The following is a 20,985-nucleotide window of genomic DNA, read 5'->3' on the forward strand; positions in this document are numbered from 1 at the left end:
GTGGAAAAAAAAGCACAAGATGTCACTCAGGAGGTCCCCTGCCCAGCTGCTTCTTCACCCTGAAGGTTTCCCCACCCACAGGTCCCTGCTGTGAGAGCGCTGGCTCTCCTGCGTGCTGGCAGACGGGTGCTGGGATGTGCCAAAGCTTCACCCAAGCTGGAGTGATCTTATCGGAGCCAGAAAGTCCCGTTCCCGGGTTGCATCTCCTTCGATCCTCTCCCTGCAGAACAAGCGGTCCTTCTGTTTCTCTCATAAACCCATCAAAAAATAACAGTCCTGAGAGGCTGGAGAAGCAAAACACACATAAACAAGCTGACACAGAGACAAAAGAGGGGAAACGGGTACTCCGTACTCATAAATTAACCCACTCCTGGGGGCATGGTGACTTTATGGCTGAACCGATTGCCGCGGTTTTGGCACAGCTCCGTCTAGGCTGTATAAGCTTCTCCCAGACATTTCCCAGGCACAGTTCAAGGGCCGAGAGACCACTCCTAAAAGGCCATTTGGGTGCAAATCCCTCTTTTCTGGAGCCCAAAGATTTTGGTGCTGTTTTTACAGCGTAAACCTCACTGCCCCGTTGGTTGGCTCAAAGCCATACTGTCTTTAGGCTGCAAATCCTGGGGAAAATCGTCCTCTCCTCCATGCTTGCATGTCTGCAGCAGCAAAATCAGGGGTTTTGCCCCAAGTGGGAGCCCAGGAACGGGGCAATCGGCAGCAGCACTTTTATTTTTCCTCCCATTTCCCTCATTTTTACCTCCACTGGGGTCAGCTTGGGATCAGCATAAAAAGAGCTCTCAGGACTAGGATTTGTTTTATTTAACACCACCTTCCTAACAGTCACAGCTGGAAACCATGAGCTCCAGCAGTCACTGCCCACTGCTGTGCAGAGCCTTCCCTGGCTTCTCTGCTGCGTTGTGCAGCTCCTCAGCTCAGAATCACAGCATGGTTGGGGTGCAAAGGGACTTCTGGTGGTCATCTGGTCCACCTCCCCCTGCTCAAGCAGAGCCACCTAGAGCTGGGTTTTGAAGATCACCAAGCATGGAGACTCCACAACCTCCCTGAGCAACCTGTGCCACTGCTTGGTCACCCTCACAGTAAAAGTGTTTCCTGATGTTCAGAGGATCCTCCTGTGTTTCAGTGTGTGCCCATGGCCTCTGGTCCTGTTTTTTTCTACTTTGAAGGTATAATCTCCATCCTTGAGAGAGACCTCCATCCATGAATCTCCATCCCTGTGAACTCCATCCTTGAGAGACATCTCCATCCTTGAGAGACATCTCCATCCTTGAAAGAGACCTCCATCCATGAATCTCCATCCCTGTGATCTCCATCCTTGAGAGAGATCTCCATCCTTGAGAGAGATCTCCACCCATGAATCTCCATCCCTGTGATCTCCATCCTCAGAGATCTTCAAAACCCATTTGGACACAGTCCTGGGCAACCGGCTTTGGGTGGCTCTGCTTGAGCTGTGCGGTTGGCCCAGGTCACCTCCAGAGGTCTCCTCCCACCCCAACCGCCCTGCGGTGACTTTCTGTCCCTCCCCCGGTGTCTCCCCTTGACCTCCTCGCTCCGTCTCTGCTGCTCCGCAGCCACCACCCGGGCTGCCCGGGCGTGGGGCCCCCGACGAGTTTAAGCCCCACTTTCTCCCTAAACCCAGCTCAGGCTACTTGGGCTCGGCTCGGCTCGGCTCGGCTCGGCTCGGCTCGGACCTCGGGGGCCACCCCGGGGCGGGGCGCGCATGCGCGGGGGCTGCCGGTGGCGGCGGCGGCGCTGCCGGAGGCGGCGGCCGCGGGAGTCGGCGGCGGCGGCGGCGGCGGGGAGAGCGCGGGTGAGTGCGGGCGCAGCCGCCGGTCCCCTCCCGGTGGGCAGCTCCTCTTCCCCCGGGGACACCCCGCCGAGGGTCCCGTGAGGGATTCGGCAAGGGTTTTTCTGTCCCCCCGCGGTGAGCTCCGGCGTCCCCGGGTGGGTACCGCGGCTCCCTGCACCACGCCCGCCGCGCTGCATCCCCGCCGCGGCAGGAGCATCCTTCCCCGCGGGGGCTGGGTCACGCCGGGGACGATGCATGGGGGGACACCCCAGCGCCTGCCACCACTCTCCGGGCGGGTCCCCCGCACGGGTAAAACACGCGTGGACATCGGGGTGCAGGGGGCTGCGTGATTTTGGTCCTGCGGCCAGGTGGGCGCTGGGGAAGAGCCTGAGGAGGGGAGCAGTGCCCGGGGACAAACGTACTTTTGCCATAAATTCCCCAAAAGCCCCCGTGTATCTCGAGGGCTTCGTGGAGGAGAGAGGTGGGCATCGGTTTTCCTCCGCGTTTGTTTTTAATAGCCGTGGGTGGATTTTCCTCGCATGACTTTGACCCCTGGGGAGTTCTGGAGGCCGCGGCAAGGAGACGCATAGTTTAGCCGTGAGCTGCGTGAAGAACCAGCTCCCGTTGTTTGCTTTGGAGCTGCCACCTGCCCGTTCTCACTTGACGCGCCCCAGCTCGTGTCTCGAAAGGGTGGATGAAGGGTTTTTCCCTGCTTGTCTTCTCCAGGGCGCTTCGGGGGTTGTTGGTTATATTCCCCCAATTTCCCATCTGGATTTTTCCTGAAAACACCATAAGCTGGGTGGGGGGTTAGGATGAGGATGTGTGTGATGCCGCCCCGGCAGGGGTGGTTGAAAAAGAGTGAAGTCATGAAAAGATGATGAAAAAGAGCGAAGCACGTACGCAACGCTCTGCCAGAGTGAAATCCAGCAGGTCCGAAGTCTGGTTTTGCTCTCTGCTGGGGCAGGGAGGGGACGCACAGCCATGAATTATACCGGCAGACCCTTCTCCTGCCTTCACGTCGGGGTGCGGGGGGTGATACATATTGCAAACAATTCCTAGAAACTCACGGGCTCGCTGGGCCAAACCGCAAGCCGTTAACACATTTCCTCCTGCTCAGCCGGTAAAGGTGTGGGTTAACAGCCCTGCTCGCTGCAGGATTTTCTGTTCTCTGGGCATCATTGCTTTTATTTATTTATTTACGCTGAAGCCGCGGCCGGAGCCTCTGGCCCAGAAGAGGGTTGTGTCCCTGTGGACGCAGGCAGGGATGGCCGGTGTGGGTGACGTGCCGGCAGCGCAGGCAGAGGCTGAGGACGGGCGCTGCCATCGTCGGGTCACGTGCGTGTGCTTGCAGCTACTTGCACGTCTTGAGTCATGCACCAGCTTAATTTTTAGCTGCCAGCGGATGTGATAACCCCCGCTCCTGAGGTCAGGCCAGTTGCAGTATCCATTTATGCTAAAGAAATTCCTCCAGGGGTATAAATTCCCAGGAAGGCTCCTGGAGGCTGCATGTTTGGTCTGCAGCTGTACGTATGTGGCCATACCTTACATCCCCTGGCCTTCAGGCACAGGCAGCAGCAAGTGGAAGCTTGCTCCCAGTTGCTTTTTTATTCCCCAGTGGATCCTTGGGATCGAGTAGGGATGTAAGCATGTGGTTGCAGCACAGACCGCATCCCTTGTTTGGGGGGGAGTCTGCCATCTGGTCCTTGCTGGCCCTTGCTCAGGGCTTGGGAGCCTCCTGGAAAGGCAGCACTGCTGTCATTGCAAACCTGGAAGCTCACCAGGAGAGGCCAGGGGCTTAAATAGGAGGAGGTCCCAGATGGGGACAAAGACTTTTAGTGTAGGGAAGAGGAGAGCTGGAAGCTCCAGGGGCTTGGCACAGAGCTGCAGTCTCTCCCCGGCAGCCTGCTCTCTGCCCGCAGCAGCAGCAGTGGTGTGCATGATTTATATACGTTTTTTTCTAATGACGGAAGCTCTAAAATCTGCAACCTTAAAAAAAATGTTTTTGTACAAGAGGCTTTTGTGGACGATAGCAAAGCTAAGCAACCTCAGCCCGGAGGCTCTGGGAGATCTCTTGGCAACAGTCCGGATCCGCAAACAGTGCACGGCCAGTTTGGTTTGGTTGCTCTGCCTGCAGGCAGATGGTTCCTGGGTTGTCCCATCAGCAGAAAGATCTGAGCAGGGAGGGATTTGTTGGCTCATTGAGGTCTCCCTGAGGTAGCAGGAGTTCCCGTCTCCAGCAGATCTGTGCTGAAAGATTTGTCCCGTTGCTGGGTGCTGGTCCCGTGGCTTTAGGAAAGGCTCATGGCAGTGACCTCTTAGGTAGGCAAACTGGCTGCGGAAATGCTGTGCTTGCAGGGTGTGCACGCAGCTACTCGGGGATGGAAGGGAAGGATACCGTATCCCATGGACCTTGCAGGAGGAAATTTAGGAGGTGAAAGTTGGATGCAGCTGAAACAAGTCCAGGCTCCTTTTGCAGTCGGGGGGCGGGGGGGGCAGGGGGGCAGGGAAACAAAAAAAACCAAACCAAACAAAAAAAAAACCCAACAGGCACTTCTCTGGCACAATTCCAGCATTGGCATCTGAAATGGGTCAGTCGTCCCACTCCATCGATGGTCCCTGCAGGACTGAATACAACAGGCAGGGACCGGTGTGGGTGGCTGGACCAAAACCGTGCCCAGGAGCGTGCTAACACTTCAGCAACCTAATGGTTGCAGGTCATTGATGCAGGACAGTGCTCTGGTCTTGTTTGATTACTGGTGTACTCAAAGCCTGTAAGCATGGGTGCCCCACCCAGGGATCTCACACCCTCCTGAAATCGAGCCCCAAAGCACTGGGGGCTGTGTTAGTTGTGTGTGGGAAAAGAAAGCGGTGAGCCAATCTGGAAAGCGCAAACAGCAAAGGTTTAGTGAGATCAGGAAGAAAAACTGCAGAATATTACCTTGATCTTGAGCAATGTTTGAGAGGGGAGGGATGGATTTGCCGGAGGAGATACTTCTCAGCCAGGGTCTGTGGGTAGAAATAATATTAACATTTTTGCATCTACCTAGTGCTGTAGATGTATTTATTTTTTCACGCATTGAGTGTATTGGCTGTGTTATCAGGAGCATCACCACGCTTTAACTCTGGTTAGGCATGACGAAACTGCATCCGTGTTTATCGCAGCAAATCAGAAATGTGCCGTGGTGACCCACACCATTCCCCGGCATGGTTTGCGAGTTAGCACAGTCCAGGAGTTGTTCCTGGCATACAGTTTGCGTGTGGCCACCCATTTCAAGGGTGTAGCAGTACAGGAGCAGCCAACCCAGCCTGGCTGATCTCAGAACCAAGGACTCAGCGCTGTGAAAATCAGACTTCTGCATGCGGTGTATGGCTCAAGGTTTGGACTCTTGTGATAAAGCCAGCAGCCTCATCACATCTTCAGTTTCCTGACTTTGGATTTCCACTGCCCTGCTTTGCTCCCCCAAACACCACAGGAACTCGGGGGCCTTTTTGGTGGGATGCTGTGGACCCCCTCAGCTTTGCTGCAGGGACACGGTATTTGCCTGCAGCTTTGTTTTGCTCTGTCCCCTCCGAGCACAGCGTTCATCGCACCAGCTCCACTGCTCTCATCCCCTGGACCCGTCCCAACGCGCAGGCGATGCCGAACCCATGTCAAGAGGCACTTGCTGCTCAGCATGGCTGAGCTGGCTGCCAGCCCGGCTTGCTTCCAGGCCAGAAATTGCAGGGGAGCTGACACTGCCATGGCTCCCGTGGGGGATCCTGCCATCTCCTGCCAGCTCTAATGGCTCATCTCCCAGCATCACGAGACGTTCGTTTCCTGATTAATACATGCTTGGACAAACCCTGCTTCAGCTACACATTGTGTGTGTGTATATGTGTATATGGAAAGGTAGAATTTGAGCCATTTTCTTTTATTTGAAATTTTCCACAAGGTTGCTTTGACCCTTTTTCTTAGGTTATTTTCAGGCTTGCCATTCAAGGTCTCCAGTAAATCACATCACCTCACCTTTTACCTTCCGGAGCATCCTAACCCATACAGAGTCCCTGTTGGATGAGTGCTTGTAATACGCCCATTGGGCTGATGTAGATGTTACCTGGTATGTAAGCGTGTTGAGGGAAATGAAATATTCTGTGCAATGCACTGTTAAGTAGTCCCAGCACTCCCTGGTGCATTACAGCAGCGCATTAAGAGCGCAATATCTAGTTCTCATTAGGCAGATGAGGACTGGTGTCCCCATTTAATAGATGGTGAGGTGTAAGCCCAACTTATAGAAGTCCCGAGCACCTGGCCCTTCTCTGGTTGTAGGGATTTCCACTTCTTTGATGCTGGAGTGTAGATCAGTCCTTCATACCCTGCTGCCTGCTCAGGCAGGGCTCGGCCCTGGCACAAACCACCAAATGACACCTCTTCCAGTTTCTGACCTCTGCAACACCCATGTAAATCCCAATAACTCCCTGCAGAAGGGATCTGAGCGCTGTGTAAATCTGTCGCAGTTAGGAGGAAGGCTGGCACCGAAATGTATGGCAGGAGAAGGAAGCAGATAATACCAAGAGTATGCAGGAGCTGCTGCTATGAGCCTGTCCGTGGTCTCTTAGTTTCTCCTCTCTGGTGGAGCCTTTCCAAAACACCAGGGAGAATGGGATGGAGGAGCTGGCACCGTGCTCCCAAGCTGGTCTTTCAAAGTTTGTCCCGAGCCCTCCACAAGTGGGTTGGTTATAGGAAGAGACATTTGTGCTCAGGTAGGACCAGCCTGCAGGCAGCGGGCTTTGGGATGGGGCTTATCCACCGCATCTGAGCTGGGTGCAGCCTCTCCCAGCCCTCGAGAGTCGAGCCAAGCTGATCTCTGCCATTCTGGTGCTGTACGACCTGCGACACCAAAGTTAACCCCATGTAGGAAGGGGTCAGAATAAAACCCCAGGCTTCAAAATGACCTGTAGTCCCTCCAGGGACTTTTGCTCAACTCCCAGAAAAGAAGGAATTCAGGAATTAATCACCTGCAGCTCTCAAAACTGGCCTGTTGCCCACTGCTGCACAATCACCGCTGCTATTTTCATGCTATCCACAATCCCTTTTTTTTTTTTTTTTTAAATGCAATGCATTTATTAAAGACTTCCCCACAGCAGAGTTCCCCTGTCCTCTCTGCTTTGTTTACCAGGAATTACTGCCTTTTTGGAAGCCTGTGTTAACTTCTGATGCCTGAATGCTATTCTGCAAATATATCACATTGGTACAGCCTCAGTCCCAGACAGTTAATGCTGAGGCCAGACCGGTGGGAAAATCAGCTGTACTGTGTAGGAAATTTTCTCATTCAAACCCCTCCATCAGACTGTGACCAAAAAGCAAAAGAGCTGGGAAAAGCTCGGGTTTCCAATTACTCTCTTCAAAAGGGAGAAAGAAATTGGAACGGGATCGTTCTCCTCCTGTGCCGTGGTTCTTATTGTGCTGTAATGATACAGCCTGGCCATCATCCACTCCCTCCTTCTCGCCTTGCAGCTCCCTCCCCGAACAAACGATACTTGGTTGCCGTTAATTGGGAGCAGCCAAAATAACTGAATCCCCCGGAGATGGAGGGTGAGGACAGAATCTCAACGAGACGCCCTGCCGATGAATGTGGCTTTCAGCCGCTCCTACGCCCCCGTGAAGGGAAAAGAATAGGGGCTCTGTGAAAGTGAAACAGCCAGTGCTGACCTTGGGTTTCTGGGTTGTGGTTTTTTTTTTCTTTCCCTCTCTTTACTAACGTTAATTGCTTGTCGCCCCGTCCATCACATGATCACTGGAAATTGTCAACTTGTTCTCACTCGTTAATGTCACAAGTTCGGTTTAAAATAAGCAGTCGATCAGGTTCTGGATTTAGTGCCCTTTATCCGAGTATCAGATGTGTTTCTTGTGATTTCGGACTACTATTTTGAAAATCTCTGACCTTCCCTCGGCCTGTTAAAAACTAGCGTTTTCCAGCTACGAAAGCCTGCCTGGAAGAATCTCTCCTGTCTGCTGCTGTCAGGGAGATCTGCAGCATCTAACCTCTCCCTAGCTCTGCTCAAAGGCGATGCTCGCTGTATACACTGAGCTCTTGGAATGAGAAACCATGGCAAAATCCTGGTGCTAGCACACACCGTACAAGCCAGAGCCAGCCTGTGCCTGGTACAGAAGCTGCCTGTCTCTCGTATCCTTGTCAGCATGCAAAGCAGGCAGGCAGGCCACGGACGGTGGAAGGGGCGATGTGCCCCTCGCATTGGCATGCATCCATATGCCTAGGCTTGATTGCCATCTTCCGTGTGTCTTCTGGTTGCCTTTGCTCTTTACGGGCAGGTTTCAGCGTATTGCCGCCTCTCTGCAGGAGGTGAGCGCTCCGACCCTGCTCCTGTGCAGCTCACCTGCCCAGTCTGCGCCATATCTGAGCTGTTTTTCAGTTCCTGATGTCCTGGGGTCTGTGCTAGCATTAGTCTGTGTTCTCCAAGAGGTGGGAAGCTTCAGCATGCCCTTTCTCCTTGTCCCTTGCCACCGTGATCACCATCTCCAGCATCAGTGCCTAAATACCTTTTCAGAAGGTTTTCCAGCATCCTGCTGGGATGAATTGGGATGAAGATTCGGCACTGAGCCCGCTGTAGTGGGCCTAAATACCTTTTCAGAAGTTTTTCCAGCATCCTGCTGGGATGAATTGGGATGAAGATTCGGCACTGAGCCCGCTGTAGTGGGCCTAAATCCTTGGACGACACTTAGTTAAAGGGAAGCTGGGAGATGGTGAGCATGAGTCCAAGCCCTCTTGCTTGGGTTGTATGAGAACAAATGCTGGGAGAAGTGTAAAACACATTATGGCAGTTAACGGACAGGTCAGAGGAGCTTAGGACAGATAAAGTACTTCAGAGTCCATACTCACACCTCTGGACAGGGCAAAACCTTTGCACAAGGCCTGGAGATCATCAGCTGGAGACAACAGATGTCTTGGAACGGCAGCGAAGGAGATGCAGCCAGTGTGGGAAGGAGCTCTTGTCTGTGCATCTAGACCAGGAAATCAAACACTGTCTTAGTATAGACACATCCATCAAATCTCCCTGTCCTTCCCACCCTAACATGCTCAGCCTCCAGCCAAGTTCTAGCCAGATCATCCAAAGGAGATATCAGGTATTTTGTATCAGAAATAGTGTGGCCACCAGGACTAGGGAAGCGATCGTCCCCCTGTGCTGGGCACTGGTGAGGCCGCCCCTCGAATGCTGTGCTCAGCGCTGGGCCCCTCACCCCAAGGCGGCCATGGAGGGGCTGGAGCGTGGCCAGAGCAGGGCAGCGAGGCTGGGGCAGGGGCTGGAGCCCAAGGCTGGGGAGGAGCGGCTGGGGGAGCTGGGGGTGCTCAGCCTGGAGAAGAGGAGGCTGAGGGGAGCCCTCATCGCTCTCTGCAACTGCCTGAAAGGAGGCTGGAGCTGGGGGGGTTGGTCTCTCCTCCCCAGGAACAAGCGATGGGACGAGAGGGAACGGCCTCAAGCTGCGCCAGGGCAGGGTTAGGTTGGATATTAGGAAAAATTTCTTCACTGAAAGGGCTGTCAGGCCCTGGCACAGGCTGCCCAGGGAAGTGGTTGAGTCCCCATCCCTGAAGATATTTAAAAGACATGTAGATGTGGTGCTTAGGGACATGGTTCAGTGGTGGACTTGGCAGTGCTGGGTTAATGGTTGGACTCGATGATCTTGAAGGTCTTTTCCCACCTAGACGATTCTATGATTCTATTCTATGACTCTATATAGGGCAACAGAGGGTGAGTACTACAGTGCTGAATAGCCAGGCATGGTCTTCTTGCTTGGGCTGTGCCTTATCCTGAAGCTGAGGTCTAGAGTAAGTTGGATGAATGAGCCTTTCCTTCTCCATTGGCTACAAGGAACCAGAATAGACTGGTTGTACATTAGAACTGGGGAGAGGGAGTGTTGCCCCTTTTTCACACCATCCCCTCATAGGAGTGCCCCAGAGTCAAAATTTGCCTTGCCTCCCTAAATTTTGGCATATATCCCCATAGGGATACACAAGCTGCTGAATGAACTGTGTGTCTCCTTCCCAGATCCAGACCCGCAGACCCCTAGGAGAGAGAAAAAGTCTTTGTGAACGTGCACAACATCAAACTCCCCAGCAAGGGTGCTATACTCAGTCCTATGCATCTGTGAAACTAAAAATACCATTTGCAGGGACCATCTTCCTATAAGCCTTTTGTGGCTAAATACCCCTGTGGCAAATAAGGAAAAAAAAACCAAACAGCCCTGAGAGGTGCTAAGGGAGAAAGCCTGGAAAGCACAGGGAGAGAGAGAATTGACTGGAAAATGTAACTTAATTATGATAACTCCCATCTGCTAGAATACGGAAGCAACATGAAAATATTTTGTACGTTATCAGAGGCTTTGGGTTGTGAGAGGAAGTGGGACTTGCAGCCTGGTTCAGAGTCTGCTCCGAGTTTGCTCTTTGTGCTGTCTCGCCCTGGGACTGTTTGGCAGGTCCCATCTCTCTGCTTTCATCAACACCTCTCTGCTTTTTCCACTCTCTCTCCATGTTTAACACCTTCCCATCCTCTCTATCTCCAGCCTAGCGTGGGTCTCCCATCATGAGCCCATGCAAACTATTCCTCTGTCTCACCTCTGGCAGCAGCTGGTATCTGATGCAATGAAAGAAAAAGAAGCCGTTTCCCACACTCGGGCAAAATACTCATTTGCATTTACTTATTTTTGGCCATCTCCATGCACTTCAGCTCTGGTTGGGTGCATATAAGCTTAGGAGGGAGGCTGCACTCCTGCAAACAAGTATGTGTTGGCGGCACAGGGGTAACCACAGCCCTGCAGAGCCTGGTGGGGCTCCATCAGCATCAATTTCAGTTCATCTGTGCAATGAGTTCTCCTCTTTTTTGTGTGGCATAAACACCAGTAGGGAAGAGAAATATCTAGGGTGGAAGGGAAACGGAGGGTATTGGGAGTGAATTCAATGCTGTGAGGTAATCTCCAGACATTAGGATCCTGCTGTGCCCAGAATCTGAATCTTTCCAGCCAGAGCTTAGCAAGTCTGGAGGTTGCCAATGAGCAGAGCAGAGCAGGCAGGGGAGTGCCCAGCACTGGGGTTTGGCTGCTCTGAGAATCCAGGCACATCTTGTCTGGCAGTCCCTCAGCATGGCTCCGTAGATGCTCCCAAGGCTTCGATGCTATACCCAAACTGCAGCCAGCTCTGATGCGGGGCTCCTTGTTTCTCCATCACCTCCCAGTCCTGCTGCTTATTACACATGGAGGGATGAGGGCTGCAGGTTTGGGACCGCGGAGTTTTCCCCTTCTCCCTCTGCCATACTCACTGTAGCAGCCCCAGGTGTGCAACCCATGTGCAGTTGTGTGGCAGGGAAGCCGGGCTTCTTCACAACCTCCACAGTTTGGTTGGGACCCTCTTTACTTAGGTGCAGAAAGGCAGGTTATCCCTTTGATGAGTAATTACACCCCAATTTTGTCCCTGAGCAGTTTGTTATGGGGAAAGGGGTGAAAAATCCCCTCCACAAATCATCAGGTGCTTTCTTGATAGGAAAGGTAGCTCCTGGCTACTTTTTTGATAGGAAAGGTAGCTCCTGGCTACTCCTAAACATGCTCCAAGCTGAGTGTCTGAGGAAGTGGGGAAGAAGGGCAGACTTGTGCCCATCTGACATAGGCTGAACTGCAGGGACAGGGCTGTGCCATCCTTCTCCATGCTGAATATAGGTCTGCTGAATCAAGAAAAGCCCCTTTCCCCTAAGAGCAGGGCCAGCATCTTGATAGCACCATGGCTTATCCCACCCAGGAATGGCAGCATGCTCTTCTCCCTGATGCATGACCATTAACATTTCTTTCTCCCCTCCCTGCAGGGCACAAAGACGACGTCCCCCAGAGCTGGGCTCGCAGCCGCCGCACGCAGCGAGATGACAGCCATCCTGGAGCGGATCAGCACGCTGTCCCTCAGCGGGCAGCATCTCAGCCGTCTCCCCAGGCTGCTGGAGGATGGCTTGCCCAAGATGCCTTGCACGGTCAAAGAGTGTGAGGTGCCGCAGCTCTTCCGTGAGCCTTACATCCACACCGGGTACCGTCCCACCGGCCAGGACTGGCGGTACTACTTCCTTAGCCTCTTCCAGAAGCACAACGAGGTGGTCAACGTGTGGACTCATCTCCTGGCAGCACTGGCTGTGCTGGTGAGATTCAAGACGTTTGTGGAGGCTGAGCAGTTACCTGTGGACGCGTGGTCCTTGCCTTTGCTCATCTTTGTCCTCTCCTCTGTCACATACCTTACCTGCAGCCTCTTGGCCCACCTACTGCAGTCCAAATCGGAGCTGTACCACTACACCTTCTACTTCGTGGACTACGTCGGAGTCAGCATCTACCAGTATGGTAGTGCCCTGGCCCATTTCTACTACAGCTCCGACCAAGCCTGGTACGACAAGTTCTGGCTTTTCTTCCTGCCAGCAGCTGCTTTCTGTGGCTGGCTGTCTTGTGCCGGCTGCTGCTACGCGAAATACCGGTACCGACGGCCTTACCCCATCATGAGGAAGATGTGCCAGGTGATCCCAGCCGGGCTGGCATTCATCTTGGATATCAGTCCTGTCGCTCACCGTGTGGTTGTGTGTCACCTGGGGGGCTGTGAGGAAGATGCTGCTTGGTACCACACGTACCAGATATTGTTTTTCCTTATCAGTGCTTATTTCTTCTCCTGCCCGGTCCCTGAGAAGTACTTCCCTGGCTCCTGTGACATCATTGGCCATGCCCACCAGATCTTCCACACTTTCCTGGCCATCTGCACCCTATCACAGCTGGAGGCCATTTTATTGGATTATAAGAACAGGCAGGAGATTTTCCTGAAGAGACATGGGCCTCTCTCCATGTATCTCTCCTGCATCTCTTTTTTTGGCCTGGTGGTTTGTAGTGCCATCACAGCTTACATCCTGCAACGCAGGATCAAGGCCAGCCTGGCTAAAAAGGACTCCTGAGGGTCACGAACGTGATGGGCATGACATCACCAGGGTGGTGAAAAATCAAGAAAAGGGGCATAACATATTAACTGGCTTATTTGCCTAACACGCTGTGACTAACCTGGATTCTGGACTCAGGTGGAGGGCTGGAGACTTCATGCTGGATGCATTTTCACAGCAGGGACTGCCTTCTGCCATCCAGGGGGACATGGGGTGTTCTAAGCCAGAACAAGTCATTTAACCAAGGATGCTGGAATAGGCAGAGGTTTCTTGTTCATTCTGGTAAACCTGTGGGTGATATCTTGCTGAATGTCAGGGAGGGCAGCCTGAAGGCTGTGAGACTGTAGAAGGGTCTGCCAGGGCTCACAGTGCACCGTGAGGACCACAGCTGGATGTGATGACCTCTCTGGATTTTGCCATCACTGCTATCTGTGGGAGACCTATTACTATCAAAGGCAGTAGCAAGGTTTCAGGAGGAGTCTACATTTCTGTGGTTCAGCTGCAAGGGCATGTGTGACACAGTGGCTGGTATAATCCTTTTCCTGCTCCAGCGGGGCTAAGCCAGGTTCCCTCTACGGTCCCCTTGTCAAGTATCTCAACACCAGGTTGCGGAGGTGGCTTTGACAAAGCATGTTTGGAGTCTTAGGCCTGACCTGGGGTCCTCTAGGACAAACTGGGTCTGAACCTGAGCCCTGTGTCTGCTGGTGACTGGTGTGGGTCCAGCACAGGTGGAGATGTTAGGTCAGCTCCATCTTCTCTTTCTGTATGACTGCACCATCTGCAGTGGTGCTGCTCATCAAAACCAAGGAGTCAGGCTGTCCCAAGGATTACTAACAAGAGATAGGGTCTTTCTCAGCAGTTGGAATTTGACCTAACGTAGTGGCAGTGCAGATGGCTGTTTGGTAGCCTACAAGACAGGTCTTCAGAGGCTCCTCACTTCTATTTTAAGTGCTTAGTTGCCTTTGAGGAACTGGGCCTGGGTCAGGTTGGAGATGGTTTTAAGCCTTCCTCAGTAGCAATGACAGAGGTTTAGCACCCCGGAAGCCATCAACATTCAGGGCGGTGGCCCCAGCAGGGAAGATGCTTTTGATGCTGGGCACATCATTTTGGTTTTTTGCATGAGAGGTTCATGCATTCCTGCATAGACTGACCCTGTATCATCTGTCTAGGGATTCTGACTGACCTCCAACGCTGTCCATGCAGTGTAGAGTAACTTGGGTGTGACCTGTCTGATAGGCGAAAGGCTCTGGGCCCTGGGCCTCCAACAGCCCTACTGTGGCCAAAAGGTTATGAGAGTGAAGTAGTCTTTATTCCCCTCTTAATGGTGCTTTTCAGGACACCAAGCAGTCCTTGGGGGGCATCATGGGAAAGCTGACCTTGAAGCTGCAGGGTTGCTATTCTCTGACCAATGGGGTTGTGAATCTGGCACGTTTTTATCAGCGCTAGATGAAGGTAGAACAGCAAAAGGCAGAGCAGGGTGACAGCATGAGGGTCCTATGCAACCTTGGGACAGGTTTGTCCTTGAGACTTGGTGATTCCTCTGTGGATTCCTCTCCTCAGGAGTTGGACTCAATGATCCTTGTGGGTCCCTTCCAACTCAGGGCATTCTATGATTCTATGAGTAGCAAAGATAGTGGTCAGGAACACTTAATGTCCATGGGTCAGTCCTGTCCAAGGTATAGAAAGGGTTGGTTTACTGTGTCCCCCCTTAGATGAGTCTCTTCTGTGCTTGCTTGGAGGGAATATCAGATATGGAGCCACACTGGTGCACTGAAGTTGGTAGCACTTGCAGGACAGGATGCTCAGAGCCAATGCAGAGATAATGGTCCCATGCAGCCTGGACACCTTCTGTTTGACCCACTGCTTGCTTTTCATAGTAAACCCTGGCATGGCTCCTCCCAGCTATACACTCTGAAAGACCTGCAACCTCAAATGCCTTGGCATCTGGCAAATTCCTAGGAGATATAAGCCTTTGCTGAAAGCAAGGAAGCCATGGGATCTATTCCAGCCACAGATTTGTCTCACTGAATCCAAGGACAAGCAAATGAATTGTGATTGCTGGTTCTGAGCAGGCAGAGTTTAGGGTTGGGGATATGATTTGTCACAACAAGCACTGATTTCTGCACTTGATCTGGTTTTTAACTATTGAGATGTGTGTGTGTGTTTGTGTATACGTGTGTGTGCATGATTTATTATCCAGAAAGGCTTTGCCTTTGGCTTTTATATCTCTAGAGCCTCCTAGTTGGGTCAAGATTAGCCTGAAAGAAACAGTGCTATGCTGCTGGAGGAACAGGGTGGGCCAGACAACAGCGTCTCTGAAAACAGATCTATTTGCTGTGCTCTGCTGTGTCCTATGTTTTGTGGACAGATTTGAAGATCGTGGCCCTACTGACAAATTAAATAGAAAGGGGGAGGGAAGTACAGGAGTACAGGAGAAGAAATCATAGGAAAGCCTTCAAGAGGTCATCTAGTCCACCCTTTCCCATCACTCTAGACCTCCTGGTTTACATCCAGTCCAGCTTAGAAATTAATTACTTCAATTCCTGTGGTGTATTTTGACGGTACAGCCATGCTGACCTAACAGTAAATTTGCCTGAGGGGAATGGCAAGTGGGGATGGTACCACTTACACCTCATTATTCCCCTTCCCTTGCGCAGAAGCTCTTCTGACCGCAGAGCGAGCCAGTGCCGTGAGACAGACCAGTGGAAAACCAATCCTACTGAAAAAATGTCAGTAATTATCTGCTGGTTTTAACTTTCAGGCATCTCACTTGGACAACACTGCTGCCTGCAGGGACGGGCCAGAGCGGAGGCCAGCAGCAGTTCCTCCTTGCACAGCAGCTGGTTGCTCAACTAGCTTAGCTGCACCGATGGACTGCTCCCTCCATGGTCTCCGTGGCTTTGCTTGTGAGTCTCCTCCCAGTTTGGGGAAAGACTTCCAATGGGAGCAATGATTTTTCTCACAGCTTAATTTGCCTTGCTTTTGTGGTAGGTAAAGCAGAATAAGCCACTGAGTGTGGATCTGGCTGGACAGTATCAGTGGGCTCCTGTGCAGGAAGGGGAGTAAACCAGGCTGGTCCAGAGCTCCTTTCTGGGCTACAACTGAGAGGGAGTGGGCATCGCTGCTAATAGGATACCCTGCTCTGCTGCTACCCAGAGTTATACTGGTACCAAAGGAAGGGATCACCCAGGCGTTTCCTTCTCCAAGGGTTTGAAAATAGATGACGTGTCCTGCCCTTGTCAAACGAGGATGAGTACAGTAATGCTGTCTAGTTCAGGGACAGGGAGAGGAGGTGCCTACGTGTCTCTTCTGAGGTATTTCTGGTCATGTGTTCTTCTCCTCCCTGGTCCAGCAGAAGTGAAACTTCTTCTGGAGCAATTGTGTGACAGTGGTGGTATTTTTACATGTTCTCATGTTACCCCTCAGGTGTAGCCACTCATGTCCCCATGTGGCCCTGCACTCAGACCTGGAGCTGACCTCCTGGTTACTATGATGGGTTGATTTAGCAGGGACTTGCAATACACATTGCTGCTGCTGTGAGGATGCACCCTTGTCTCACAAGGGGCTCACCAACACTGGAGCTTCCTTCATCCCTCTCTCCGTCCTCCTCCTCATCTTCCTCCAACCAGCTTATTTCTTTCCCTCATCCCCAGACTTCATCCTTGTGCCTTATGCACCTGGCTGCCTACCTGGGCAGACTCCACATGCCGTGCAGTCTGCTGCACCTCAGCCAGGCCGGGACTGGAAAGTGGCTGCCAATGCCCTCCTGAAAGCCCTGCCATTGATCTAGGGGAGACTGGGGCTGGGTCCTGAGTGAGTAAAAGTGCCCCTGTGATAAATGCTCAGCTTGTCTGAGAGCCTCTCAAGGCCTTCTCCTTGGGCTCACTGCTTGGAGCACGCCTCCTTCCATCCTGAAGTTCCTCTAAGGAGGCATGGCTTGGGAGGGGTGTACCAGTGGTAGGGTTTGGTGAAATGTTGACCACCAAAGGTTGAGTGCATTCAAGATCCTGAAGGGACCGAGGTCCTAATCCTCTCCCCCAGGAATCTCTGGTCCTGAGATAGTATTTTTGCAGATCTTACAACATGGATCTGTACAGGACAACTCCTGAGAATTCATCCCAATGTGCCTTATGCTATTCCTTTTGGGGATTCATCCTGAAGGAACCTGAGGCTCAGAGGCAGCCTCTTTGCTGTCGCTGGTCCATGGTTGTTCTTAACAGCTGATACCCACTGACAGGATTTGCTTGGTGTACGGAGCAGAAGGGGAGGATGGAGAGAGGTGCCTTAAACTTGTATTTATGCCTAATGATTTGTGTAACAAGGCAAGGATGGGTTCCTCATGTGCCTTGCAATTTACATCTTTCTTTTACTGACAAGATTATTTTTAAGCACTGTTTGTTACTAAACAGAAGTACAATAGAGTTTGTATTTTTTTCCCTGGGAAACAGAGAAGGGTATGAATGTTACATATTAACCATCCCTTTCCCAACTCCTATCTGCTGACTTTGTATTGTTGAAAACATTGACAATATTTTAAGCTTTGTACTGTACTGATCATTATTTAAAAACTTTACTGAAAAAAAAGAAATCTGTAAAACCAAAACATTTGGTGTGGTATGAAATTCCCAAATGCACAACTACAGAAGGTTATGCGTCATTAGGAAGAAAAGTGGATAATAATTATAGAGTGGGTATATTAGAGTGGATAATAATTATAACAATAATGAAGAATAGGGTGTGGTTTTATCTGTTCATCTCAAAGCACTTTCCAGGTTTCACGGTAACTATGTGATTTTCATTCCCTTTTCACAAGGGAGGTGCAGAATGGCTGCCCTGACACTGATTAGAGGGATTTAAGTTCATCATCCACAAAAGTACTTGGGTGTCCAGTTTTCCTTAATTTCTATCAGAGGTATCTAGTGATTTGGTGGCCTGGCACCAAAGCAGTGCAGCATCAGTGGCCAAGCTGTGAACAAAGGTGCCTGTTCAAGCAAAACATTTCAACACATGCTTAAAATTAAGCTGAAGAGACACAACCATTGATGGACAGAAGGATATCAATCAGTTAGACGTGAGCCTACTTGAAATAAGGCTAGAGCTTCTGTTCTTCTTGCTGATAGCTGTGCAGAACCACAGAATGGTTTGGTTTGGAAGGGACCTCCGGAGGTCATCTGGTCCAATCCCCCTGCTCAAGCAAGGCCACTGAGAACCGGTTGCCCAGGACTATGTCCAGATGGCTTTTGAATACCTCCAAGGATGGAGACTGCACCACCTCTCTGGGCAATCTGTGCCAGTGCTCAGTCACCCTCACAGTAAAAAAAGTGTTTGCTGATGTTCCAAGGGAGCCTCCTGTGTTTCATTGTGTGCCCATGGCCTCTGGTCCTGGCACTGGACACCACTGAAAATAGCCTGGCTTCGTCCTCTTTGCACCCTCCCTTCAGGTATTTATATACACCAATAAGATCCCCTCCCCGAGCCTTCTCTTCTCCAGGCTGAACAGTCCCAGGTCTCTCAGCCTTTCCTCATAGGAGAGATGCTCCAGTCCCTTCATCATCTCGGTGGTCCTTTGTTGGACTCTCTCCAGTATGTCCATGTCTGTTTTGGACTGGGGAGCCCAGAACTGGACAGGGTACTCTAGGTGTGGCCTCACCAGTGCTGAGTAGAGGGGAAGGATCACCTTCTTCGACCTGCTGGCAATACTTGGTCTAACACAGCCCAGGATGCCATTTGCTGCCTTTGCCGCAAGGGCACGTTGCTGGCTCATGTTCAACCTGGCATCCACCAGGACGCCCAGGTCTTTTTCTGCAAAGCTGCTTTCCAGCCAGATGGCCCCCAGTCAGTTTTTAATCTACCTCACTGTCTGCTCATCTGGCCCATACATCAACAGCTTGTCTATGAGGATCTTACGGGAGACAGTGTCAAAAGCCTTACTGGTCAAGGTAGACAATATCTGTTGCTCTTCTCTCATCTACCAAGCCAGTCATTTTATCATAGAAGGTTATCAAGTTGGTCAAGCATGCCTTCCCCTTGGTGAAGCCATGCTCACTACTCCTGATGACTTTCTTGTCCTTCATGTGCGTGGAAGTGGATTACTAATAACCCTACAATTAGCTGCTTCATCACCATCCCAGGGAACAAGGTGATGCTGACCACCCTGTAGTTCCAGGGGTCTTCCTTCTTCCCTTTTTTGAAGACAGCAGTGGCATTTGCTTTCCTCCAGTCCTCAGGCACTTCTCCCAGTTGCCACGATTCAGAGCATTCAGATCATTGACAGTGGCCTTGCAGTGACATCAGCTCATTCCTTCAGCACTTGTGGGTGCATCCCATGCTTAAATATTCCCTGCCTGATCCTCTTCCACCAAGGTACATCTTCCTTGCTCCAGCCTTTCCCCTTGGTCTCAGGGATCTGGGATTCCTGAAGGCTGATCTTCCTAGCAGAGACTGAGGTGAAGGCGGCATTCAGTACCTCAGCCTTTTCCATGTTCTGTGTAACCAGCTCCCACATCTTGCTGAGCAACGGGCCCACATTTTCCCTAGTCTTCCTTTTGCAACCTATGTACCTATAGAAGCCCTTCTTGTTGTCATTGACATCCCTGACCAGATTCAATTCTAGCTGGGGTTTGGCTTTCCTAACCTCATCCCTGTGGGCTCAGATGTCTCTGTATTCCTCCCTATCCGTGTCCTTGCTTTCACCCTCTGTATGCCGCTTCTGTGTTTGAGTTTTGCCAGGAGCTCCTTGTTTATCCACGCAGGCCTGCTGGCATTTTTGCCCAACTTCCTGCTCGTTGGGGCGGACCACTCTTGAGCTTGGAGGAGGTGATCCTTGAATATCGGGCAGCTTTCTTGGGCCCCGCTCCTCCCCAGGCCTTATCCCATGGGACTCTACCAAGCAGGTAGAGGTCTTTGAAGAGGCCAAAGTCTGCTCTCCTGAAGTCCAGGGTTGTGAGTTTGCTTTTTACCCTCCTCCCTCCCCTCAGGTTCCTGAACTCCACCATCTCATGGTCACTGCAGCCAAGGCTGCCCTTGACCTTCACATCCCCCATGAGCCCTTATTGGTGAGTACGATGTCCACAAAAGCACCTCTCCTTGTTGGATCCTCTGTCTCTTGGAGGAGGTAGCTACCAGCACTGCACTCCAGGAACCTCCTGGATTGCTTATGCCCTGCTATGTTGTCCCTCCAGCAGATATTGGGGTGGCTGAAGTCCCCCATGAGGACCAGGGCCTGCAAAGAGACCGCTCCTATCTGCCTGCAGAAGACGTCATCCACTTCTTCTTTCTGGTTAGGCAGCCTATAGCAGACACCCACTACAATGTCACCCATATTGGTCTTCTTTAACGTTTACCCATAAACTCTCAGTTGGCTCATCATCCAGGCAGAGCTCCGTGCACTCCAGCTGTTCTCTCACATAAAGGGTAACTCCCCCTCCTCATCTTCTCGACCTGTCCTTCTTGAAGAGCCTGTATCCCTCCACTGCAACACTTGAGCCATGGGAGCCATCCCACCATGTCTTCCTGATCCCAGCAAGATCGCAGCCCTGCAGCTGCACACAGATCTCTAATTCATCACGCGTAGTCCCCATGCTGCATGCGTTACTCTACATGCACTTCAGAGAGACACCCCAGCACACTGATTTCCCAGAAAGGGTTTGGGAGATTTCTCCACAACGGTGCCTCATTATGGCAAGGCACTGCCTTGCTTACATACAAACGCTGGAGCTGACCCTGCTTAAGCCCCGTTTTGTTGATTTTGTGATCTCTTTCTGTTACATCACTCCAGGACCTCTGCGCATCAACCTTGACCATCACTGCGTGAGAGGGCTGCTGGTAACTCTCCCCCATCATCACTAGTTTAAACCCTCTTTACCAGGAGGATCACGTGCGATCATGTACATACCCCGGATATACACTCGGTGTGAATTTCAGTCCTCTAAAAAATCTGCTCTTTTTCCTTCTATTACCACCACACGAATAATTCTAATTATTCTTTCTTAATATAACATGCAGAACAAGGCTTCCATACTGTTGTGTTTTTACCCACCAGAGGGCGAGACGTCTTCATCTGTGGCCGCAGAGAGGCCTCCAGTGCCACGAAAGCAGAGCCTTCAGCGCTAGCTCTCCAGACAGGCTTAGGAAAAAATGCTCCCATTCAAGCAGGCGTGCAGCCAACTCTGCGAAGAGATGCCTTTCTGAGCGAGGGATGTGCTTTGCTAACGTCTCGCCCTCTGCGTAAGCGACAGGGA

The 20,985-nt window shown here is 51.7% G+C and overlaps 1 protein-coding gene across 1 annotated transcript; it reads left to right on the forward strand.

Annotated features, from left to right (window-relative positions):
- Window positions 1-1,752: 1,752 nt before the first annotated feature.
- Window positions 1,753-17,502, forward strand: PAQR8 (progestin and adipoQ receptor family member 8). Its single transcript, XM_087777010.1, has 2 exons — window positions 1,753-1,825; window positions 11,651-17,502. Exon 2 carries the CDS (start codon window positions 11,705-11,707, stop codon window positions 12,761-12,763), a length of 1,059 nt encoding a protein of 352 aa, XP_087633136.1. The 5' UTR covers window positions 1,753-1,825; window positions 11,651-11,704; the 3' UTR covers window positions 12,764-17,502.
- Window positions 17,503-20,985: the final 3,483 nt, after the last annotated feature.

This window comes from Nipponia nippon, unplaced genomic scaffold (genome assembly GCF_047370975.1).
Source record: "Nipponia nippon isolate SJK-2023a ecotype South Korea unplaced genomic scaffold, ASM4737097v1 scaffold_4, whole genome shotgun sequence".
Classification (NCBI taxonomy): Eukaryota; Metazoa; Chordata; class Aves; order Pelecaniformes; family Threskiornithidae; genus Nipponia; species Nipponia nippon.

Bases quoted from the DNA above. Each gene is read 5' to 3' on its own strand.
- PAQR8 (XM_087777010.1), top strand. From the start codon at position 11,705: ATGACAGCCATCCTGGAGCGGATCAGCACGCTGTCCCTCAGCGGGCAG.